Source organism: Lonchura striata, chromosome 12 (assembly GCF_050655825.1).
Source record: "Lonchura striata isolate lonStrDom1 chromosome 12, ASM5065582v1, whole genome shotgun sequence".
NCBI lineage: Eukaryota > Metazoa > Chordata > Aves > Passeriformes > Estrildidae > Lonchura > Lonchura striata.
The window spans coordinates 24,112,520-24,138,307 of record NC_140714.1 but is presented as its reverse complement, the minus strand read 5'-3'; the positions used below and the strand labels follow the sequence as shown (position 1 = coordinate 24,138,307).

The 25,788-nt window shown below is 41.8% G+C and overlaps 1 protein-coding gene and 1 long non-coding RNA gene across 12 annotated transcripts in view; one reads left to right on the top strand and one right to left on the bottom strand.

Annotated features, from left to right (window-relative positions):
- Positions 1-17,821, top strand: part of BICD2 (BICD cargo adaptor 2) — a 50,570-nt gene extending 32,749 nt beyond the window's left edge. For 2 of the 11 annotated variants that reach the window (XM_085590903.1, XM_085590911.1), the window contains exons 3-8: positions 109-198; positions 469-621; positions 3,420-3,872; positions 4,853-5,872; positions 6,941-7,092; positions 12,423-13,156. In XM_085590903.1, the coding sequence (XP_085447029.1) occupies positions 109-198; positions 469-621; positions 3,420-3,872; positions 4,853-5,872; positions 6,941-7,092; positions 12,423-12,735 (2,181 nt within the window). In that variant the 3' untranslated portion in view covers positions 12,736-13,156. Of the gene's footprint in view, positions 1-108; positions 199-468; positions 622-3,419; positions 3,873-4,852; positions 5,873-6,940; positions 7,093-12,422; positions 13,157-15,232; positions 15,295-15,753 lie in introns of those variants that run through there. The other 9 variants (XM_085590904.1, XM_085590906.1, XM_085590910.1 and 6 more) reach the window with 9 other exon arrangements.
- Positions 17,586-22,410, bottom strand: LOC146766333 (uncharacterized). Its single transcript, XR_014958231.1, has 2 exons — positions 22,271-22,410; positions 17,586-17,642 (listed from the first exon to the last, which is right to left on the bottom strand). It is a non-coding gene; the product is annotated as an uncharacterized LOC146766333 (long non-coding RNA).
- Positions 22,411-25,788: the final 3,378 nt, after the last annotated feature.

Sequence of the window (25,788 nt, the reverse complement as noted above, 5' to 3'; positions counted from 1 at the left end):
ACTTACTGCTCTTGTTATAAAGAAAATATCTGTTGAAGAGCAGCAGCAAATACATGTCCAAATAAGAACATCTGGCGTCATCTGAATCTGTCTTTATCTTGTGAAAAGGCCCTTCGTGTTCAAGTGGAAACAGATTTGGGTACTGACTTCTGGTCTGGAAAACTGTTGCTGGTTGCTACAGCCAGTGAAACAACGCAGGTATAAATGCTGCTTTCCCTGCTTGTTTCTTGATTTTTTTTGAGTCAATAGTGAGAATTTGTAAGAAAAGCAAGAATAGAAAATCTAATTATTGTGTAAATGACTTGGTTTTCTGTAATTTCAGGGGCTGAGGGGACGATATATAATTTCAATATGTTTCAATATAATTCAGTTAATTAGTGCATATTAAAAAAATATATAAAATTTTGCAATTTAATTGTAGTTGATCCAGGTGCCACCATTATTGTTTTGCTTTGTTTGTTCTTCCAGATCAACCAAAACGTGGAGATCCAAAGGGCCCGCCTGCGAGATGATATTAAAGAATATAAATTCCGAGAAGCACGTTTGCTGCAAGACTATACTGAACTTGAAGAGGAAAACATCTGTCTTCAGAAACAAGTGTCTGTCCTGAAGCAAAGTCAGGCAAGTTTTCCAACCAGTGAGCATTGTTTTGGTAGCAGCAGTTAATTTTTGTCTTACAGTATTGTTCTGTCTCATTTGAACATCCAACTACTTATTTTCTATCTTTGTACTACTTTTGAGACTAAGCTCTATATTTCAGCACCAAGACTTGTCCTTTCTGACTCTATACATAGTCATAATACTTCATTGCTTCTACTTTGACTTCCAAGTCCTTCAATTGCCTTCTCTTTCTCTGATGAAAGAGAAGTCTCTATCACTCTTTGTTACTTGTTTTAGTCCTTTTGCTGCAGTAGGTTTTCAGTGTCTCTTTACAATGCCTGCCATCCATCCATCTTTCATTCTTCCCCTTCTACAGTATCTGGAAATGGAAGTGTTTCTGAACATGTTTCTGAAACATATTTTAATTGCTACTTTATCCTTACCTTCTCTCTCCATTTCTGTGCTACTATTCTCTTCTAGCTACTTTCAATAAACTTGGAATGCTGTTATAGTTGCTCTACACTGTCACATCTGTGTGACTGCCTGTCTAAAAGGTCACGTTTAATTGGCAGTTCCAGCTATTTCCTGAGTTTTAGAAAACTGCATTCTTGGGACACCTTAAGAGCTTCCCTGAGTTCTCATTTGTGGAGATAATTAAGATTAGATGTGGCCTTTGACATGGTTCCCTTATCTTCATCTATCAGTATGGGACTTGCTATTTTTATTCTTTAGATACTGTCAGTCCCGTTGCATAAATAAAGCTCAATTGGGAAAGTGAAGGACATAGATGCTGCGAGGGCTGGAGCCCCTCTGCTCTGGAAACAGGTTGGGAGAGCTAGGGGTGTTCTGCCCCTAGAAGAAGAGAAGGCTCCAGGGAGACTTTCAGTACGTAAAGGGGCTCCAAGAAAGCTGGAAAGGGACCTTGGACAAGGGGGAGTGGGTTCCTACTTTCAGAGGGCAGGGATAGATGGGATATTAAGTAGAAATTTTTGTCTGTGAGGGTGGTGAAGCCCTGGCACAGGTTGCCCAGAGCAGCTGCAGCTGCCCATCCCTGGAAATGTTCAAGGCCAGGTTGGGCAGGACTTGGAGGAGCAACCTGGTCTAGATTAAGGTGTTCCTACCCATAGCAGGGGGAGGAATGAGATGAACTTTAAGGTCCCTCCCTGCCCAAACTATTCTCTGATTCTGCAATTCCATTATAATATTCCTAAAATCAAAGTTCTTTAGAAAACTCAATGTTAATACCATCTGTTGTAGTCAGCACATAGTAAAATCTCTCTAGAATTTGCTGCAGAACGCCTTCAGTGTAATGAATGAAAGCTGCTCTGTCAAGCTAGATATGTGGGATATTGAATGTATTTTATTTATGTCTAAGTGAAAATCTGTGTCAGTGTTTATTACTTTGGGCCTCACTGCACAAAACAGGGTTCCAGGTTGGACCTGTTCTCATCTGCATATATTGGGTCTAATTATGCAGTTTTGGGCACCCTTATATCCTGTAGCAGGAGCAAAAGAGGCTGTTGTACTCTCAATGCAGGCTGGAAGAGAGAGGGAACTGGTAAAATCAAACCTATATAGTTGGTTACTTTTGGGTTGTACCTTTTTTTCTCATTCATCATATTCAGAGGAGCAGGTGAAAGTTCCCAGCTCCACATTCTAGAATAACAATACAGGAGAATGCTGCCATTCTGGCCTGAGCTAAATTTAACCTCAGATGCTATCTCAATATTTACTAGTAGTTATTGACTGCTGTATTTTTACTCTGGAAAATTTGAAAATAGGCTACAATCTGAAGTATTTTATCTCAGTGGAAGTATACGGAACTAAGAGCTTGTTCTTTCATGGCAGTGGAATGATTTTCTACCTTGTAGGATTATCCTACTTGATAAACTTTTAATTATTCTAGTTTTTAATTATTCTAATTACTCATGCAACTAGAAGCAGCTGTCAAGTTTTCCCAGGCAACCCTGAATTAACATACTTGATTCCTGCTTTGTAAATTGGGTGTGGTTCAGCATTCCCAGATTACTCTATGTTGACATCTATAATTCATTTAGCAATTGGAAAAAAATAAATAATGTGACATATCATATGGTATGAGTTTTTTTCTTTCGGGATAAAGAAGAATATTCTTTGTTTGCTCCCTGCTACCCCCAAGTGATTAAAAATTTTACATTAATCATTTGTGTACATAATTTCAGTGTAAGAGAGGTTTAAAAAAGTGCAGTACTAGATGTGATAGCATGCCATCAAACCCATCAATGTAGATATCAGGTGTGGAATCTGAATTGTAGCTCTTTCAAGATGTGCTGAAATGATGATGAGAGAAATGCAAAGCATTTTATTTTGAATGTATAAAAGCAGAGCTTGATCACAGTTTTAACCCAGTGGTGTATTAAAATGGCAGTGAAGCAGGTATAAAGTATACCTTTATCACACCAGTTTTGGGAAAGTGAAGCTTAACTTTGTGGGAAGGCTGGCCAAGGAATTTTTTAATCAAACAAATGTTGCATGCTGAGCTAGGAAAGACTGTTTTGGGATGCTTCTGTATCAGACACGCTGTAGCTCCCACCTGTCCTGATTGAGCTGGAATAGATGAGCTTATTTGACAGTTTGCTTAGCAAATTTATTCTGTAGTCTCTGTGAAGGTAAATTACATAAGCCATGTTTACAGTCATAGTGCTGAAACTAGACTCCAGAAAGAAAAAAAGAATTCTAATTCTACAATATTTAAGTGACATTCAAAAGCAAAATTACTTGGTGCCTTGCAGGCAAACATTTTCATTAGAGATTTTCCGCCCCCATTTGTATATCTCCAGGTGGAGTTTGAAGGCTTGAAACATGAAATCAAAAGGCTGGAAGAGGAAACCGAGTTTCTCAATAGCCAACTGGAAGATGCCATCCGGCTGAAGGAGATCTCTGAGCGCCAACTTGAGGAGGCCTTGGAAACACTGAAGACAGAGCGGGAGCAGAAGAACAACCTTCGGAAGGAGCTGTCTCACTACATGAACATAAATGACTCCATGTACAACAGCCACTTAAACATCTCTTTGGATGGGCTGAAGTTTAGCGATGAAGCCACAGAGCCCAATAATGATGAAATCATAAATGGATTTGAACAAAACTGCCTCAGCAAACTCAGCAATGGCAAAAACAGTACTTCAACGCCCAAGAAAAGTGAAAGCTTCCCTCCAGCCCCAAGTCTGGTTTCAGATCTTCTGAGTGAATTAAACATTTCTGAAATCCAGAAGCTGAAACAGCAACTTGTGCAGGTAAATGGGTTTCCTAAAGAGCTGTGCACTTCCAGATAGCTCCTGAAGTTTGTTTGGGATATAATTTCAGTCTTTTAGGTATCTCACATGGTACTGTTTATACTGTATTCTTAAAGGCTTCAATTGATTTGGAATTTGAGGAAGTTAAATGTTTTTCAGTGAAAAACCACAGGTTTTTTGTTGTTGTTGTTTTTTTGTTTTTTTTTTTTTTTAAATGCAATGGAGTTGGCAGTTGTGCCCTTTCCTTGGTGGAAAGTTCTAATGCATCTCCTGTGCAATACTTGCTGTGTCTACTTCATTACATCACTACCAAGAACAATAGTGGTTTGTTTCAAAATTTAAAGTTACTCCAATCACCTTGATCAAAAGAAGTTTTGTACTCATATTTTCTGTAATTAGTTCAAAGAGTGTGAAGTCTTAATCAGCACCAAGCATTTCTGTGCTTTTTTTGTGAAATTAGGAGGTTGGAGAGTTTAGAACAAGGTGCACATTTCTGTTTCCTACTAATATTTTGTCAGGCATGTTTTAAATTATCTTCTATAAGAAAAAGCCCTTAAGCAAAAAACTGTCAGAATTTTTAAAAATGAGAAATTTAAAAGGAGAAACTTTAAAAAGTTTTGGTATTTCTGAGTCTTTCATGAAGTTCCAAGCTTTCACCATAGAGTAATTGTATTTTATTTAGAAGATAGCAATAAACTTTAGCTTGTCATTAGCTGAAAGGAAGTTTCCACAATGAGACCATCACCTAGGGAATAAATGTGTAAAAATGTGCATTTTGAAGAGGAGATAAGAAAGAATTGGCAATGAACACTGCAACTTGAGATAATTTTAGAATACATTGTAGAGCCTTTCCCATAATGTGCAGGTGATTGGATTTCTGTAACCATATGGACCATTGGCTAAGTTGCTATCTCTTATAGTTAAAACCATTAAAGTGATACAGTTCCCTTAACACAGATGTCTGTGTTCCTGCATTTCAGATGGAAAGAGAAAAGGTTAACTTGTTAACAACACTGCAAGAATCTCAGAAGCAGCTGGAAAATACACGGGGGGCCCTCTCAGAGCAGCATGAGAAAATTGGGAGGCTCACTGAAAATCTGAACGCCATGAAGAAGCTCCAGGCCAATAAGGAGCGTCAGTCTGCCCTTGATAACGAGAAGGACCGAGATAGCCATGAAGATGGAGACTATTATGAAGTTGACATCAATGGGCCAGAGATCCTGGAATGCAAGTACAAAGTGGCTGTGGCAGAAATTACTGACCTGAAAGAAGAGCTCAAAAATTTGAAGGCAAAATACAAAGAATGTGTGTCTAAGTATGAGGAAGAGAAGAGTAGATATGAGACTGAGAGCCAAGCTCTTACTGAAAAGATCACCTCACTGGAAAAGTCCAGTAGGCATGATAGAGAACACATGGCCAGGCTGGAGAAGGAGCTGAAGAAAGTCAGTGATGTTGCTGGAGAAACACAGGGCAGCCTCAGCGTGGCCCAAGATGAACTAGTCACCTTCAGTGAAGAGCTGGCCAATTTGTACCACCATGTCTGCATGTGCAACAATGAAACTCCAAACAGAGTGATGCTGGACTACTACAAGGAAGGAAAAGGTGGATGCAGTAGTCCAGAGGCCAAGGGAAGAAGGTCTCCCATTCTTCTTTCTAAAGGGTTGTTAACTGTTGAGCTGGGAAAGGCAGAGAATGGAAGTGGAGACAGCAGCCCATCCCCGGTGTCATCTCTGCCATCCCCTGTGTCAGATCCTCAGAAGGAGCCAATGAACATTTACAACTTGATTGCTATAATTCGGGATCAGATCAAACACCTGCAGGCTGCTGTGGATAGAACAACTGAGCTGTCCAGGCAGCGTGTTGCTACTCAAGAGCTTGGGCCAGTGGTGGACAAAGACAAGGAAGCTCTTATGGAAGAAATCCTGAAGCTGAAGTCCTTGCTGAGTACCAAGAGGGAACAGATAGCAACTCTGAGAACTGTGCTGAAAGCCAATAAACAGGTAACCAGGTCTCAGAGTTTTGAAGGTTACTAGGCAACTAGGTCATAAGAACAAGGGAATTTTTCTTAGAGTTCATTCTGCCATTCCTTCAGTTCTGTGGTACTTTCCTTGCTGATATTTGGCTAGTCTGAGGCTGAAGCTGGCTGTTCCATTAGAGGCACCCAGCTGTCCCACATAAAGACGAGTGCTGGGGCTGTAACTGACTTCGGCTTCTCACGTACTCCTGAGACTTTATGAAGGTTAAGGTAGCCTCAATCTACTGTCTGTCTGAATTAGATCAGGCTATATTTAATGTAGGACACTTAAAATTAAGAGGTAATCTTATTTTCTACTTGAAAGAATTCTAGTAGTTACCCTTAAAAGAGTTCTGAAATTTAAGTATTGCTCTCTCTCAGACTGCAAAATAAAAGAGAGCCTTCCAAGATGAGAATGTGAGATAAGAATGTGGTCAAAATAACAGAGGTGAAAGGTAAAATTAGTCTTTGGGGATTGGACATTCAACAACATTAGCAGTGCAGTAGGTGAAAATAACTGCCATTGAAACACCACATGACATGCTTCATCTTCTTCTCTATGGTTAAATTTAAATAGTCTTAAAAAAAAGTAGTTTCGTCTACTAAACTACTAGTGGTATTGTTTAAGAATGAAATAAACACATTAAGTGTTCTTTTGCACATTTTAATAAAAGTGTCCCAAATGTAAGATTGGTAAAATGCTATATAAGAGAGAACTGTGCTAGTGATTGACAAATGCATTTAAGTACTGAGATACTAAGTGGATTGTTTTGCTCCTTTGTGTTGCTAGTAGATAAGTTTCACTACATCTATGTTCTGTAATTTCCTTGATGCTCCTACATGGTTAATGGGAGTAGGAGATGGCTATGTCTGTTCCCAGTGTTCAGAAATGAAATTTTATTTTATCTGTACAAGATAGGTTGACCACAAGTTTAACGTTCCAGTACAAAGTAAATGTTTCATAATGTGAATAGTGATTAAAAATCTTTTAGCAAGCCATTTGATGAAGAGTTTCATGAAATGTTATGTTTCCGTTCTCCCTGGTAACCAACAGACTGCTGAAGTAGCCCTTGCCAACTTAAAAAGCAAGTATGAGAATGAGAAAGCGATGGTTACAGAGACCATGATGAAGCTCCGAAATGAGCTGAAGGCTTTGAAGGAAGATGCTGCCACCTTCTCTTCCCTGAGAGCTATGTTTGCTACAAGGTAACGAATATAATGAACTCTGCAAAATTTAATTCCTTGCTTGTGTGGGGAAGAGTTGAACATCCTTCCCATCCACCATGCAGAGAGTGAAGCAGTAATTGCTTTTTCCCATGATCATTGCTTGCAGTGTGTGTGTGTGTCTGTGATATGCTCCTATTGATGAGGAACATGTGTGGATATAGTGTGCTGCTACAAAATGTAAAGCTGTTGTGGCAGTATTTATTCAAGTTGACTGGGAGATTACCTGTTATCCCTAGTTCTTGAAGCCATTAGCTCTGAGAAGGAGTGACATTTAACAATGCAAAATGAGCATTTATTGCACACTGAACATGGGACTGTGCTTTACCTTGATGATCTAGGAAAAGGTAAAGATGTTGCAAACATCCTGGTATTCTTAGGCTGTCCATCCTGCATTTGGCATCTGTCGTTTCATTGACCTGTGTCAGCTGAGTTGATTGCTTTGTCTTTAGAACTTGCTTCTGCTTATTAATTATGCTTTGTGGTGTCAACAAACATGTTAAACCCTGTTGACACTGAATCATCTAGTTTGGGAGAGATCTTTAAGATCATCAAGTCCAACTGTCAACCCAGCACTGCCACTTAACCTCTAATCCACATCACCCAGCACTGGTCCGGATGCTTTTTGAACACCTCCAGGGAGGATGACTCCACCACCTTCTTGGGCAGCCTGTTCCAGTGCCTGACCACCTGAACAATGAAAACATTTTTAAAATATCTACTCTGAATCTCCTCTGTCTCAGCTCAAGGCCATTTCCTGTGACCCTCTCACTGCAGGCATGACAGAAGAAACTGTCCCCACCTCACTACCGCCTTTCAGGCAGTTGTGGAGAGCAATGAGATCCCCCAAGCCTCCTCTTGACAAGACTAAATAAACCCAGCTCCCTCAGCTGTTCCTCATTGATGTTCAGAAAAGCAAGACACAGAAGATATGACTTCAAGCATTTCCAAAAAGGGATTACCAGATAGGAATAATAGCATTTACCTCCTATTCCTGGTGCTAGATCTAGAGGTGATTAATAGCATCTAGAGACAAAAGAAGGTCTGGGCTGTCAGTATCCCTGTGAAAGCAAGAAGCTGTCCAGGCAAGACAAAGGCATTTCACTATCCAATGGGCATACTACAAAATCCCATAAATAATACTGTGCACACACTCACAGCACTGAGGTGCCTGCTCTAGACTCTGTGTCTGAGAACTAAAGTGTAATGCTGCATGTGCTGAGATTCAACCTTGATGAAGGTGCGTCTTGTAGATAGGCCCTGGACCTGGGTTGTAACAGTCTTCTTCCAGGGATTTATTGAAGTGAATATGTCCACACCACCTTCCCATGTTCCTGGTGCTCTGCTTGAACACTGCTGCTAAGGAGAGTGAACCACAGAATGCATTCCTGTGAAATAATAATGGCGCAGAGAGCTCCTCACAGTACACTGTGCCAGCTCTTGTTTGGCAGTTTGTCTGCCCTTTTAGTTTTAATCAAAGAGGAAAGTGAGTTACTTTAAAATACAGGAGATTACTGCAGCAGCAATTATTTGTCTCCATGGTTCAGATTGACAAATCCCAGCTATATTTGAGAATTCATAGAAAGTGTCAGTGCTTGTATGTTGTAAAAAGCAAAGCACATGCACAGCTTGGGTGGTGTGGGGTGGGGAGAGCTGAAGAGCTTGGAATTAGAGCCTGGGGTAAGGAAAATTTGGGGGGAAGGTGTTAAAAATCTGTCTTTAGTATTAATTTCTAATATAAAGGTTGAGTTAGAAATAACAGGTGGCTGATCTATTACAGCTAAATGCAAACAGTGCTCATTTTCATCTCATTTTAACTGTGTCTCTGCTAATATATTTCCCAGTTTTTAATAAAGCTGAGAAATTGTGATTTTAATCCTGCATGTTTGAATTTCCTTAGTGGGTTGACAATTTAATCTCTCAAGGTAGAAGTAGTTGATGCTTCACTCCAGTGCCTCCTTCAGTCACTGTTGAGTCACCGGTCCTCATTGATTTCAAGGAAGAGGGGAAAAATATTGGTGTGCCCAGGTGCATTTGGTTACATCACTTTTTCTTTTTTCTTTTTTTTTTTTTCCCTGGAACAGATCTTAATTTACTAATGAATTTACCTATAAGTGGTATTAAAACTATTACATGCTGACCCTTACATAAACTAGTCTGTAGAACTAAGGCCAAACCAATGTTTGTGGAAAGCGGTGGTATGCAGCTTTGGAAAATGCCAAGTTAGGTTTTTCAATGGTTTGGCTTCAGAGAGTTTTAGAAGATTTGATTTTTATTTCTCATCCTTATACATTATATTTAACACTCAGGATGTTTATTTTCTCGGTCTAGATATATGTATATAGCTGGTGTTGTTTTTAAAAATCTAGTTGATGTTTCCTTAAGCTTTTTTGTTGTTGTTGTTAATTACCAGCACTAAGAAAATGGGCAGCATCAAAGCCTTGTGTTCACTATCTACTTAAAGCTGTAAATGTGTGAAAGTACAACAGGCTGATACTAATTTCACATTCTTCCTAAAAGCGTGAAAGCTAAATGATCTTCTTTCAAAGGTAGTTTTAAAAGAAAAACATCTTCTATTCTGATTTTATTGAATATATAGCTGGGAAGTAGCCTAGCACATGACAAATTGAATGGTAAAAGGGAAGGAGCTTTTATTGTTCTGTCAAAGCAGTAAAAATACACAGAGCACAAAGATATGCTACCATAGCTACTGTTGCCAACTAAAGCAGGTCCAGAGCCTGTGTCGTCCTAGATGGTTAGGGAGGCAACATTGCTGGATTTTGGTTCGGGGTTTTTTTGAGAAAATTAAATTGAGAGTCAGTGAGCAGCATGAAGGAAGAATGTGATGCAGATCCCAGTCCACCTCTGCATGCAACATCTACAGCCACTTCTAGGAAACTTCTTGCCCCTTCATTCCAGGAAATTATTACTGTGCTTTCTACAGTGTGATGTTCCTTGACAGCCACATTTGCACCAGGACAAGGTTTGAGTTTGAGGCTATATGATTCCTTTTGGATTAAAGAATCAGGAAAGCAGGTTCAGGATGCAGGATGGTTTGTGGACATTCCTACCGCTCCCCAGCTGTCTCTTATATAGGAGAAAATAGTCGCTCAGGTACAGTTACACACTTCAGCTGCACATACAATACTGACAACACTTCCCATTTAGTGGGGAAGAAATGAAAAACTCCCTGAATAGAGTTCTATGGAAAACAAAAAAAATAGTTTAGGTATTTGAAATAGTGAATACCTTGCAATTTCTAGGGACAGTCAGTTGATGTTGTAAACTGCTAACAGGAAGCTCTGTGAGATAATGACTTTGCTACAATAATCTTCTGCAGTCAAAAGCCTGGCTTTAATTACAGCTTGGCTCACATGGGAAAGACTTCACTGCTTTCTAGGCTAGATGCCAGGCCTAGAAAGGCCAGTCAGCCATTGGCTTTGGCACAACTAGCTGTACTTGGCAGGAGTGATACCAGAACAAAAGTAAGATGGTGTGAGAAGTCACTGCTCTGCTTTACTGCAATGGTTTTGTTTTCTCTTCCTTATCTCTTTTTGTTCCAGATAGGATGGGGTGAAGAGATGCAGATCACCCCTTGCTTTAGTTGGCTTGGATTAACACTTCTCTGCTGCATGACAAATCAAGACAGCAGCAATCTTGAGGCTGTTTCACTGAGCTGCAGGTTTTGGGGCTACATTAGCTTTGTGTTTTGTACAAAAATTGATTCAGAGGGGAGGACTCTTACGCTTTCAAGATTATTTTAGTCTTTTCAGACTTCCCAGGGCTGTTTTGATCTCACTTCATCTCTAGAACTGAAATGGGTCAATGGGACAAGATCTGGCCCAGAGTCTGGCTTCCACTCCCTGGAGTGCAGCAGTTGGTGTAGGTCCATCTGACCACACTGAGAAGGGCAGGTGTTGGTGTTCCAACAAGTTTAAGGTTCCTGGGTTTGTTTCTTTTAAAAAGGAAGATCTCTCACATACTGGCTTCTCCCAGGCTACATGGTGTGGGAGAGGCTGTGAGGAACTCCAGAGCAGGATGCCCAGAGATGTGAGGGGGCAGATTCCTATGCATGTGGGGGCCCCAAACTCACCCAAACTTCCTCGACTGTAAAGCTGCAGTGCAGTTATAGTTCATGCAGTTTTATATTTATATTACTGAGTTACTGTTTAACATCTCTATGTATTCAAAAATAAAAATCTGGATTTTCTTTTTGCTATTTCTATTCTCAGGCAAATATATTTAGGAATATAAGCCTAATCCTGCTATTTAAAATCAGGGAGACTAGAGTTTGAGGCTTGGTAGCATAAGCACAGCTGACGAATCTGCATATCAATGTGGTTTTGTTTTGTGGCAGGTTTTTTTCCAGTCTGTTTTATATTAGCTAATGATAAATGTCCCTTTAAGTCAGGAGCTTTTCCTTTTCAAAATTTAAATGAGCTTCTCTGCTGATATTTCTGCTTTTATGATGAAGTTGTATTTTGCAGATGGTAAATTCCAGCTGGTACCTACAAATATTTACTTCTCTATCCATACTCATAAATGCTGTGTCTATATGCACCTACATATGGACTTTAATTGTTTAAGTTAAGCAGCTTCCAAACTCAGTGACAATGACTGTAGATGAACAGCTTGAGGCATTCATATAGCTTTACCACAGCCTTCCCTCTAACACAGTTCCTTTAATTATTTTTAAATTGATTTTGATGGTGAGAACAATTAAATAAAGGCCACTTGCTACTGAGAAGACAGCCACTACTTATAGCATAATCAGAGTAGGTTAAAGTAGAGTTCTGAAGGATGCTTGTTTTTAAGAGTGCTTTTCAGTCACCAGTGAAGATTTGTTACTTGGGCTTTGTGTAAAGTAACAAATGGCACAGTTCAGGTGGCCATTTCACAATGCCCCTATTGCTACCTCTCAGACTGTTTCCAGCCTGAAGCTTAGAACCACTCTGTAAGCATGGACAAAAGTAGTATGACTGCATGGGGGTCTACTTGCTATGAGAGGACATCTTACTGACATTTAGACATGACTACAGTTACATCAGGCTCCACACTTCCTCTCTCCGAGGAGGCTGTTAATTATACACCATCTTGAAAGGCACAAACATGAAAAGCTGAGGGTGGGATTCTGAGAACCCCAGTGAGAAGTAGTTGTGGTTTTCTACAAATTTAGTTGAAGTTCCTGTTTAAGATTGTATATATAAGCAGCTGCAAAGCTATCACTGAGGTATAGACTGGACACAAGTCGTATACTGGAAAGTGTTTATAATAGAACCAGGATTGCTAAAGATTGATTTATTTCATTGCAGATGTGATGAATATGTCACACAGCTGGATGAAATGCAGCGGCAACTTGCAGCAGCCGAGGATGAGAAGAAGACTCTGAACTCCTTGCTTCGGATGGCTATCCAGCAGAAACTGGCCTTGACCCAGCGCCTGGAACATTTGGAACTGGACCACGAGCAGTCCAAAAGGGTGCGCACAAAGTCTGCCTCCAAAGCCAAGGGCAGTAACCCCAGTGTAAGTCCCATGTGTCCCATGTCCTGTGGAGACAGGTCTGAAGGATCTGTCCTGAACAACCAGGTGTTTTGTAGTGAGAAATACAAAATCTATTGTGACTAGTACATGTCTAGAAAAGCCATATTCTGCATCTTATTTTATGCTGTCATCATAAATCCCCACTATCTAACGTCACAATGAGTTGACTCATACTAGTATATTGTTGAACCAGGTAATACAGATGTATTACAGTGGTCCTAACTGTAACTAATGCATAAGTATGGGGATACTATTAACAAGTTAATAGTGGAAAGCAATTAGCTTTTTCCACAATTAACATGTCTGGGGTTTGCTGTTCATGGTAAGTGTTAAGAGTACGCCTGATAGAGTATGTATCTGGTGTTACTTACTGTAATTTGTATAGCACAAATGTAATCCTTTCTCCAGGGTTGCAGCATACTTCAATAAATGCTTTCACAGGCAGAAACAAACGGAAAATCTTTGTTACTGTGGCTTAAGTGGTGAAAAACAAAGGTTAAAATTAGAGCTATGTCTCGGGAATTCAGAGCATTTGGAAACTGGAGTCAAACTTAATTTGCCTGTTGTAGCAGATGCTAAATACTTGCTGCTGTATCACTGCTAACCAAAGTCCTAAAGTTTTTACAGGCTATAAAAGCTAGAACAAAACTTGGTACATTATTTACACTCTGTGTCACTCACTTCAAAGAGATAATCAGAAGAAACTTGCACATTCATATTAAAAATATGCAATATTAACTCCATCTGATACAAAATTTAAAATGTTAAGGACTGGGATTCAACCTGGTAGACAGTTCCACTTTAAGAAGGTATGTCCTGAAAGGTTCTGCGTGGTCTTATGTTGCTCCTTGCAACTATAACACTTTGGAAAGAACCCGTCTGAGATAGCCTTTACAGGAAAATAGCCACACAATATGCATGTGTAGAATTAATGTGACTATGGTCTAGCATTGCTGGTCACAAACAGTTATTCTCAGCTCTCAGTATTAACCTAAATAGATAGCATTTCAGAGCTCTGATCATTTCTTAAGTACACGAACGATACTGCATTCCATATGCAAGCCATGTGTTTCACAGGGCTCTGCATTAGACACACAGGAAATTGATCCAGACCATCCTACTAATAATGATTTATGAAGTAGCTTAATGCATGTACTAAGCTTCAAAATCTAATAAACCTTTGTCTGATATTGAACTTTTAAGGGGCCTTTCTACCCACTTAATTACAATAAGTTTGATAGTATAGAAGTGTACTTTCTAATTGGTGCCTACATAAGAGAAAAAGATTGAAAATGTTGCTTCTAAAATTGGGGAAAATTTGTGGAGCACAGAAAGGCACAGTTCTTTGTTTAACTCAGAGTTTGAAGTGCCTAGCCTCAGACTTTATTTTAATGCAAAGCCCTGTTCATTTTGTACTCTTTCAAATACTTTTGTATGCCTGTAGTGTTACTAAAAGAAATGCAAGCCTGTGCTGGTGAGTGCTCGATAGCATGGTTCCCGAAACCATTCTAACCCTGTGCTGTGGTTGTGCTCCCCTGCCTGTACCTGTCAATGCTCACAGCTTGCTCTGTGCGCTGCCCATGCCATGCGCATGCAGGAGATATCCCAGTGCTAACAGAAGCTACTAAGAGTATGGCTGGTTTTCCCACTGAGGGAAAAACTTGGGAAATTTTGGCTTCCCAGATGTTTTTAGGCATGTTGGAGGGAAGTCTAAATTAATACAGTGAGATTTTAAACAAATAGAACTTTGCTACAAAGCTGGAAGCCATGGAAATGCTACAGCCCAGAGCAAGAATTTCATTTCTTGATCTTGAGAGGAATCAAAACACGTCAAGTGATTAAATTCTAATACATTCCTAAAACATGACTGCTTGGAGTTTAAACAAGTTTCAGTTCTGGTTTTAGAAACTAGGCCCTGTGTGTCTGTTACTACTTCTTTTAGAAAATGCTGAATTGTCCTTAATGTAAGCTTTAATATTGCTAAATAGCAGGCTTGATATTTTAGAAGAGATACCTTTTATAATTTTCAATCCTGCTTTTCTCTTTGCTGCACAATCTTCAAAAAGGCCTTTATTCTTCTTATTCCTACATTAAGTACAATTTAAAAATACGTGGTGAAAGCAGGCTTCTGAGTGCTAACTTTCTCTAATGTACTCAGTAACAATTCTGCTTCCTCCATAGTAGAGAGCTTTAACACAGTTTTCACTGCTTCCATGTCTCTAGTGACAGTACTTTTGTGAAATACTGATGGCAAAAAGGTAAACTGGAGAAACTAACTGAATGGATTGTTAGGGTTTTTTTTTTTCAAATTAGTTGGAATGTAACAATTCTGGTGTTACCAGACAGTGACTATTGCTTTCAGCCTTGGCTCCTTTTTTCAGTTCCAAGTGTGAGCAATTTTGCTATTTAGCCCAATAGCCTTAGTGATAATTTCCATCTTCAGTCACTTCTGCAAATATTTTAAAGACCCTAACTGGCAGCCTGACTGCTGTTTGAGTCTATCACCGTTATGGTTTATCCTCTCAGAAAAAGAACTGAGGAATGGTGTAAAGTGACTTGATCCTGTGGTTTGTATTTTTAGGTAATATTTAAGACTGAGTCGTTTAATTCTTGATTAACAATTTCTTGAGATCTTCATTTGCTGTAAGTCTTTCATATCAGTCTCAATGGATTGGGGTAAAGCATGAAAATTCCTTAAGCCATCACCTACCTCTGCAAGCAGGCTCTTCTGAATGATTCTCTGCACAGGCCTGCATGATATTCTCACCTGCATGTTTCTGGAGAACCTAAAGCTTTACTGAAAACATTTCTTGCACACTCACTGCTTTTAACTTATGCTTGAATAGCAAAGCTGTGTTCAGTACTTGTAAGAATCCTTCTTTCTGCAAAGCTATTGCTTCCAGGCTGAGCCCACAAAGCCTTGTTCACCCACTGGGAAGGCATCTGTGAGCTGGAGTGGCTGCTGTTCCCCCAGCCAGCTAACAGACCCTCAGCCAACTAACCAGCCTGTGCAGCACATGGATGGGATTAAGTTTTCAGTTGATTGAGAAATAAACATTGATTTTTTTTTTCCTAATGCTATTTTATTTTTCCATTTTTCAGCTGTAGAGTAGTCCCTGGAGAAGGCATTTCCAACAGTGCAACAACATTTCTTAGCCCTCTTCACTCTGGTTCAAAGTGGTGGCCCATTGCACACAGAATGGAAACCACTGACCTGATCCTAACTTTTGAAAACACCTTTTCCTATATACTACCCGAAACCTTCCCTTTCTGCCTGAAGCTATAAAACAAACAAGCTTTACCTATAAGTGCTGCTGCAGTAAGAAACCTTACAAGTGCTGAAGAAACCTACTTCAAATGTAATCCTCACCATATTAGTCTGTGCTCTCCTAGAAATGTTGGATGGGGGAATTTACTTCATTGCAGATGCTCATTTTTTACCTGATTGTTAAACCTGTGCACTTTCGATATTTTTCTTTAGCTTCTTTAATTCCTTATGTAGAAGAGTTTATATAAATGCAGTGGTTTGTGCTCATAGTCTCTCTCCAATTTGAAACTTGTGACTTATTAATTATATATCAGCATGTGGCAGAGATTTTGGGGGGCCTCTAGATTGTGATTAGAAAAGTGTTTCAACGAAAAGCAGGAGCTCTGCTATACTATGTGCTGTGCTTCAGCATCTTTTTTTTATTAAAATGTTATGCTTTATATGTTTAAATTACTGATTTTTTAAACTGCCGTGTTCATTAAGAAGTCCAGGGTATTCCAGTTCTGAGGTTTTTTCATATTGTATTATTATTCTTAGGAATAGTTCAATGTAACAAGAAGAAAACTTGACTTTGCTCTGGTTAAAACAGTAATAGGCACTTGAAAAATATTAAATAAGTAGTATTACATATAAATTCAAGAATTCTTGGGTTTTAGGAAGTTGAAGTATTATCGATTAACAGAATTTTATACAACTATACCAGTTAAATTCCAAATTGGAATTGTTTTGTTACTTTTTCATTTTATTGTGCCAAATTTTGGTACATTTAGAAAGAAAAATTCTAAAGTGGTCAGTGATAGGGTGTTATCTGTCAGCGCCTTTCTGTCACTCATTATTGCCAGTAGTGCCTTTGATCATTTGAAAGGAGACTCTTAGAGTATCGTAGGCTAAGTCCTGTCACTTAGGAGGAATGGAATGGCTGTTTTGGAATTTGTTAAAGATGTGCAGCAATAAGTGCAAAGTGAACTTCCATTTCGCACATTTTTAATGGTAGACTTACCATAGACTTTATATATACAAGGAATTGTAAAAAATTCTGTTAGTCAATGATATTTCATCACATCAATCCTTGCAAATTTGGGGGTATAGAGGGGAAAAAAATCAAAACCATAAACCTGAACAAACATGACTACACTTTGGGACCCAGATGGACTCATCTTGAACAGATGAGCAGTGTATGACCACATTTATGGTATCAATCCGGGAATGCATCGGGAATGTCGCTGACTGTGGGCAGTGGTGGGGGCAGGAGCCACGATGCTGTGTGCAGATGTGAACCACAGCACATTGGGATCTCCTTTTTATCTAATTGTGATTTCAGCAAACAGAAAGAGAGAAGCACATTAACAGGCCGTGCTAGATTCTCAATGGCTTAGTGGGGCTCATGTGGATGATTAAATTGGTACTTGCTGGAGGGAAGCCCTACCACTTCTTAAAAGAAGTACAAATTGAATTAATATTGACAGTGCAGAAAAGATTTCTGTTTGCTGGAAAAAGCATTATTATTCCTAGATGTGGGGACTTAACATTTCCATCTTCTGTTACACTATTGATTAATAAGAAATATTGTTGCATTTAAAATTACTACATTTGTATGTGGGTATTTATTTGAAATGATGTCGAAGTACTGTATTATATTCTATGTGCATTACCTTTTAGTGGTGGGTTGGTCTCCATTTAACGTCCTGTGCATGTATTTTTGCCAAGTAACCTTTACACAGATCTGAAAAACAAAAAAGTTAAGCTTCTTGAAATGATAACTATGTTAATTGGATAACCTTAAGAGGAGGGGTAGAGGTCAAAACACTGCTTCCAGATTAATAAAACAGTTTTTAATCTAGGATAGCAATGTGCCTGTGTAAAGGTAGTCACATTGGCAGGAGCAATAAAAGACAAAAGGAATTGTGTGTTCTGCCTGTTGGTTTTGTGGTTTAAGAACGTGCTGGTTTAAGTAGTCGGCTGAGGGGATATTCAACTGGGGGCCAAATAAATACTAATTTTTATCTGAAAGAAACCGAATACGTCACATGAAGTTTTCTGCAGGACTAGAAAATTCATTATTTGTGCTCACATTCAGGAAGCACCATTCTCTCCTATTCTGTGACATCTTCATGGGTTAGTTTTGGCTTGGATCCGACTGGTTTAATGTGTGTCACTGAACAGTCTTGCTTGTACTGGTACAAGGGAAAGTAAGGGTAGGACTAAGGCTATGGTGTCAGTGTTGTCAATTCATCCTGAAATTGCACCCTAATTTCTCATATACTCTCCAAAATACTCATGAACTCTTAGGGCCTCATCCAGCCTTGCCCTGAACACTTCCCTGGAAATATTTCCTGGCTTGGCAGTGTTCCCTGAGCACCCTGTGGTCTAGTGGGAGATGTCCTGCTCATGGTGGCAGGGGTGGGAAACAAGATGGCCTTTAAAGTCCCTTCCAACCAGTCAGGGATTATGTGAAAATCCATTAAGTTGATGTTTGTCCAGTAGAATTAGCAAAGAAGCTCACAAAAAGCCCCTGAAAGAGCATGCCAAAATTCTGAGGGCAAGGCTGAGGTTTGCCCCATCAATAAAAAGATATTCCTCCAGCAGTGACTTCATATTGTCCCCTAGAAACATTAAATGTGGTTTTATACTCTAGTTTAACAAGTCTGATGCCCCCAGGTAGGATTCTCAGAACCATTCTGCTGATTGTTTCTCTATCTGGTAGCAGTCAGCTCTCTGACACCAACTCACCAACATAATCTATAGCTAAAGCACAAGATGCCACTTTTTCCTGGGGCATTACAAACATTGCTCAGGGGTATGCAGTGAACTGGCAGGGCATGTGTGCTGGGACAGTTTCCCTGATTGTAGAGGTCTCCATTTGCTATAACAGGAGCTTTATCTGCAGGGTGATCTACAGAAGAAACATGTAAATCCATCTGCATACATTTCAGAGTGTGAAACAGTAAAACAGGATTCAATAATGATTCAGGAAGAAAAAAAATGAGAAAACTGTTAAAGGAGAGTATTTACATAAAAAGGTTGTCTAGTGAATGGCTATTAATGAAAACATTTGTTTCTTTGACTCTTTTTCTGTGTAGTAAAAATCCCCTCCCTAAGCCCTGGGGGAAATGTTGCCTCTGCAGAGATGGAGGGTGGGTTCAGCATTCCAGCTGCAGATGTGGCTGGAGTTAAGTCTCTGGGAGAGGAATCTGCCAGCAAATGTCACACTCCTGCTTGCTGTGAAGTAAGTAATCCAGCAGTGATCCTTTGTTTCATGCAAGTGAGGCTTGAAAACAAGTTATTCACTTCCCAAAAAGAGGAACCTGGCAGATTTCTGGGTGTACCAAGATGCCTAAAGGTCGGGCACCTGGAAGTTCCCAGGTACCTTGTTTTGTGGGATGAAGGCAATAAAAATTAAGACTGAGGTGCTTTTTGGAGATCCCACTAGATAACATGGGAAAATTCAGCTAGACAAATAATTACAGTAGTTAGAGTTAAAAAAAAACCACATTCTTGTGATTTTAAAGGCTGATGTAGTAGATGGACCTACAGGGATCAGGAAAATGTTTTTGCATACAAGAACTTTGAAGAAGCAAAAACAATAAAGATATCTCTGGGAGCTCATAACTAAGCAAAGTGCCTAGTTACTGTGATTATTCTGTGTATATTATTTTTTTTTATATTATTTTGAATGTTTATCTATAAAACTTTCAAGCAAAAATTCATTAGTCATTGTTGGGAAAATCACTCATATTCAAACCACTCAAAAGATAGCTTCATCTGTCCTTTCCCAGGAAAGGAGGGGGGGATACTGCTTCCCAGTGCAAATGCAAGTTTCCCCAAGAAGGAAGTAATCACAGCTGAGGAGGGGATGTTTTTCCTTATTCTTCTGATGTCTCAAAGGTAACCTGAGAGCTGATCTGCCCCTTACCTTACCCAGCCCTGTCACTTTGGGATGGTCTACTCCTGAACTAAGCCATCAGGTTTGATAGTTATCAAGTGAAAGGGTTGTAAAATGCTGTAGGTCCAGCAACTGTTTAAAAAAAAGACCTCAAAAAGCCCAGGGAAGCCAACTAGCAAGCTGGATCTGGTTCTAGATTTTAGAGTACTTCTGAAACAAAGGTAATACACTGAGTGGGAGCAGTGTAATGAAAGCTGACTTTTGTGACCGTGCTAGAGAAAAACTGAGAAAACTTTTAAAATTTAAACCAAATTTCTACTGATATCTAACTAAGACAATGTATGTAATATATTACTTGCAGTTGAAAGTTATATACATGAGCAAAGCTTGAGTTAGTTAGATGTAAATGAGGTGAGTTTAAGGCAGCCTGAAGTGAGTTAGTGCATGTCCCATCAGCCTCATGAGAATAAGAATTTAACTAATTTGAAAATTACTTTCAGGGCAGAACTCCCAAATACTGTGGCTTTTGACTGAATCAGGTGTCATATTAGAAGGACACTGTGTGTAGCCAAATACATACCCATGTGACTATGTTGCAAGAATTTGGAACAATTTTATATATTTTAAGCATCTGTGATGTTACTTTAAAAATAAATATCAGCAAATTGACTTTTGGGTTCTGAATGTCCTAGGCTAAAGTACTGTAGCATGCTTAACAGACAGGAGAAACTTCCATAATGATGATTTAGTATATGGTTTTAAAACAAACAAGAGGAAGAAAAAATGTTAAAAGAGTGAAACTTCTAAAAACAAACTCTCACTAAGAATTACACAATCCATTCTCAATAACAGAATTTAATTTTTTTTTAAACTGATCATTTCTGCTTTTCAAACAGTAATCTATTTGAGGAATTACAATTCTCCATTTTTAAGGAGAGAATAAGAAACAATGCATTTAACTGTATGCTTCTTCATATTGCTTGACATAATTTCTTTTATATCTTCTCCACAAAATTTTACTCCCTATTTTTTACACAGAAATTTCGGTACATTTAGAAAGAAAAATTCTAAAGTGGTCAGTGATAGGGTGTTATCTGTCAGCGCCTTTCTGTCACTCATTATTGCCAGTAGTGCCTTTGATCATTTGAAAGGAGACTCTTAGAGTATCGTAGGCTAAGTCCTGTCACTTAGGAGGAATGGAATGGCTGTTTTGGAATTTGTTAAAGATGTGCAGCAATAAGTGCAAAGTGAACTCCCATTTTGCTATGCCCATGCTCTGTCATGAATTCAGCCCTGGTATTTTGGTCACAACCAACAAACAGAGAAACACCCACTGAACAGGTAACGATTCTGGTGTCTGTCAAACATGTTGTCTGTTAGCTAATGGTCAGCAACGCCTCCTCATCATCCTCTCCAGTGAGGATGGACAGTCACACAGTTCAACATTGTCTCAGCATTCAGTCACATGCTAGCACAGATTTAGCAAAAACACTCAATTTGGCAGTTCTGTCATAACAAACATTTTCCCCTTAATTTCTGGTGGTGAAACTACTACTAACTAGTTATTTCTAATTATATTGGCTAAACATTCAGGCAGCTTCTACCAATTGCAAATGTTGCTTAGTTTTTTTCCCTCTGTGGCTTCGACCCTGGAATTCAAATTAATGCAGCTTAACGTTTTATCAAGGGATAAAGAATGAAATATTTGATCCAACAGTGAAAAGTCAGCTTCCTGCAGTTGCCAGATGAACAACAAACCTTTATTGAGCCATGTATCAGAGCCCTGGAGCTGGAGCAGAAACCTCTCCTGTTTGGCAGGCAGATGTCTCCATTAGGAAGCAGAGTGCTAACATGCCAATACACAGTGTTGGAGGGAGGTTTTATCATGTGATCTTACCTGGCTCTAAGGAGTATCCTAAAATTACCCTGACTTATTAAGATAGGAAAAACATTATTTTTAGCTGGTAATCAAGAGGTTGTTTAGTAACAGGTCTCAAAAATAAGATTCAGTTTGTGAAAGTAAGTTCCTTGTGATTTTGTCTTTCTCCATAGGGACAGAATTCCCAGCTACCAGCTCTCACCAGTACACATAATTAGCCAGTTGCTGAATGTCCAGAGCAACTCCCTTTGGAAGTCAGCTTGGAGAAATAACACTGACTGTGGTCTACATGAAGGGAGGAGAATCCTTGGTGGGAATTGAAAAATAGTAAGAAACAAAAAAGGGATGTGGCTGTCACCCTGATTCTTAAGATTTTCTAAAGCCTTCTGAGTTTACATTCTGTTAGAAAACTTTCCCACACATTTTCTATAAACAACAGATTGTTTTGCATTCCTTTGTGGGGGTGGAGGAAGTTGATGTACTAGTGGTTTGTCCAATGTCTTTGGAGAGGTGGCCCATTCACTCTCCAATCCACTGTCACCTTTGGAAAAGTATAAAAGTTGGAGTCAGAAAAATAAACCTTCTTTACCTTGCAAATAGCAGGTGGCTCGTGTCGTGCTTTCATGTGTCCTATAGCAACATCTGGTGACCGCCGAGGTGTATTGCAGCTTAAGCTGGGAACTACCCTGGGAGGTCTCTTCTCTCTGTTCAGTCTCTGCTCTGCCTGTTGCTATTGTTGGTAATGGAGAGCTTTGAGAGCATCAGGGAGGAGTCTGTGGCTTTGGACGTTTGGAGGGAGGTGCTGAAGCGGAAACACCTTCTTTTTTATTGGGATGATTTTGAGAGGCTGTTTTTATGGGCAAGGAAACAGGGATTCTTTCCCAGTCTTGCTGAGGCCCTTTCCTGGGAGAATTGGTCTCCCGTGGGAGATCACCTCATGGTTGCCCTGCTTGATAATAATTTTGAAGATGTTGGGCCGCTGATGATGCTGTGGAAGAGGTTGGATGCCATTTGGTAGGGGTCTGAGATTGGCAGTTCTCGGGCTTCTCTGGGGAACCTATCTGTCTCGGATGTTGGGGAATTCGAGTCTCTGTGGGGTGGCCCTGATTCCCCTTGTCCCCGGGGGAGTGAGCCGGAAGATGGCTCCTCCTCTGGGGTGGTTCGTGCTCCCAGCCCAGTGGCTACAAGTGTCCGGTCGGTGGACAAAGCCCCATGGATTTCTGGGGGCTCGGTGGAGCCGGTTCGGCTGCCTCGCCCAGCCCTGCGCCACAGGCGTAGTGGGCTGGGGGGGAAGGCACTTCCTCTTTGTGCCTTCCCAGCGCTCGGGGGTGAACGGGGGCCCATGGATCAGCCCTCACCTCAGATCGCGTCTGATTCGGTAACAGCGCATTGCCCGAACTGTGGTGTTACGTTTCCCCTGGAGACGACGCAGGCGCGTTTACCCGGTCCGGTCTCAGGTTTGTCTTGCGAGGACGAATCAGCTCTGATCCCTGAGCCTGTGCAGCCTGCTGGGCGTGTGCAGGCGGTGGGGGCCGCCAAGGACGGGGCGTTGGTCTCTGTTCCATCGGGCCCCGCCCCAGCAGGCGGGCAGCCCGTCCCGTCCCGCCTGATGGGGATGGTGCCCGCCGGGCGGCTGCACCTCGTGGCTCTGAAACTCCTTGGGGGCGTGCCGGCCTCCGTTGTGTCGTCCCGTGGTGATGTGTCTCCGCGCGTTGCATCTCCCTCTGCGTCCTGCTCTTCCCCCGCCCCGGGGGACAAGAGCGCTGAGCTGGGGTTGCGGTCCACGCCGCTGCCTGTGCCCGCCGTGGTATCCTCTGCTGATACTGTGGACGGCACTGCCGGGGGCCGGCTGGGTCGGCTCCGTCTTCCCCGCCTGCCGCGGGGGCCGGGACTGCGGCGCAGTAGGGCGCTGGGGTTTTCACCTTTAGCACGACTGCTGACACGGCTGGCGGGAGAGCGGTGACTCCCCGTGGCCGCAGATCCTCCCCGTCGACTTTGTGGACCCTCCCCGCTTGCCAGGTGACCGTGCACCTGAAAGACCACGGGCAGTTCTGGCAGGAGGTCCTGGATAAGGCTGAGGAGATGTGTGACCTTGGCCCCTCGCAGAGCTTGCCGGATCATGGGGAAGGCTCCTCTGGCTCTGCTGATGCTGCAGGGGTGTGGTGTCCAGTGATGTTGCACTGCCTCGCAGCCCAGGAGCTGCCGCTGTCCCGGAGTCCACGGGACATGACACGGTGGACGATGCAGCCTTACCAGGGGGTCCTCAGGCTTTCCCTGTGCTCAGGGGTGTTACTCATTGTAGTAGATAGGCATAGGCAAACGGAAGATCTCGGGATGTGACGGAAAGAAAGACCCCTTCCCCCTCTCATCCTGCAGCACGTTATCTACTACCCCCAAAGAATGTAACCACACCTAACCCAGTAGTTTTCCAATCCTGACTAACCCTAGAGACCCTACCAACCCCCCCTGACGTAGCAAAGTCCCCTGAGACTATTTAAACCCATGAGATAAGATAATAAAGGTTAGCGTGTGTTATTGGCCCAAGTAGCCCGGGCAAAGCCGGGCTGCCGTGCTGTTCCTTGCAACCAGGTTGCCTTGCCTTCCCCTGAAGGCAACAACTCATAACATTCATCAGCCATTTTCGTTTAAGGTGTTGAAGGAAATCTGAGACACCGTTGCACAATATGGTCTTGTGTCTGATGAAGTTATGCACACGATTCAGTTACCTGTTACTGACCTGCTGACGCCTTCCGATATTCGCTCTGTGGCACAGGCTCTTTTTAACCCTGTGCAATTTGACGTGTTTGAGGACAAGTGGGCTGGTTTAGTGGCCAGCGCAGTGCGGAAGAATGCTACGCGGGGGCAACAGGATCCCAGGCATGTGGTTAATGCTGACATGTTGATGGGCACAGGCAATTATGTTGATCCTCAGGGGCAGGCTGGATACGATCCTCTCGTGCTTGATCAATGCCGGACGTTAGGCTTGGCAGCTGTGATCCAGACCCTAGAAATGGCTGCTCCGATGGAACCCTTCCTGACTGTTCAAAGGATCGATGAGCCTTTCATGGACTTTGCATTGAGTTTGACTGCCTCTGTAGAGCGGCAGGTGGAAGAACCTGAGCTAAGGCAAATGGTCCTTGCAAGATTTGCTAGGATCCACTGCAACGCAGAATGCAAAAGAGTCATACAGGCTCTTCCTGAAGGGGCTACACTCTCACAGATGGCAGCAGCCTGTGCAGACATAGGCCCTTCGGTTCGGAAGGTGGATGCTTGGGCTACTGCCGCGCAGCCAGTCTGAGCAGCACCGCAGGGCTGGAAGCAGCCGCAGGGGGCTGCTCAGACGAGCACCAAATGGGGGAAGAAAGCACAGAAGGGAAAATTTCCCTCATATATGTGTGGCCCGTGCGGAAGGCCAGGCCATCCGGCAGATGTTTGCAAGGCAACTGTTCATGTTAGTGGCCAAGCAATCCCGGGCTCAGGAAACGGGAAGTGGAGCGCAAAGGAGGGGCGCACTCAGACACAAGTTCCTCTCCAGACCCCGGACCCCATGGAGGTCTGCTCAGCCAGCTCGTAGCCAGCACCTGTGGGTCAGCAGGTGTGGATGTCTGCACAGCAGCAACAGTCATTTTAGACTCTTGCAAGGTGCACAAGGTTCCTCTGGATGCCTTTGGTCCTTTGGGTGAGGGCATGAGTGCCTTTCTTATGGGGAGGTCTAGTGTCACCCTTCAGGGCATCATTGTACACCTGGGTCTTATAGATGCAGACTTCACAGGGCAGATTTGTGCAGAGGTCTCCACGCCCACCTCCCCGTTACAATCCCAAAAGGGATATGGCTTGCTCAACTTGTGCCTTTTAAGTCTTCTGTTCGCAGGACGGCTGACCGGTCACGAGGGGATGGCGGTTTTGGATCCGCTGGACCACCTCAAGTTCACTGGACCGCTGTCCTGACTAAAGACCGTCCCGAGATGCTGTGTACCCTGCCCATCCCTGGTGCGACGCCATCAGAGATCCGCCTGCATGGGCTCCTTGACAGCGGCGCTGATGTCACGGTTCTCTCCCTTGCCGCCTGGCCTCCAGACTGGCCCCTGGATCCAGCGGAGACGTCTG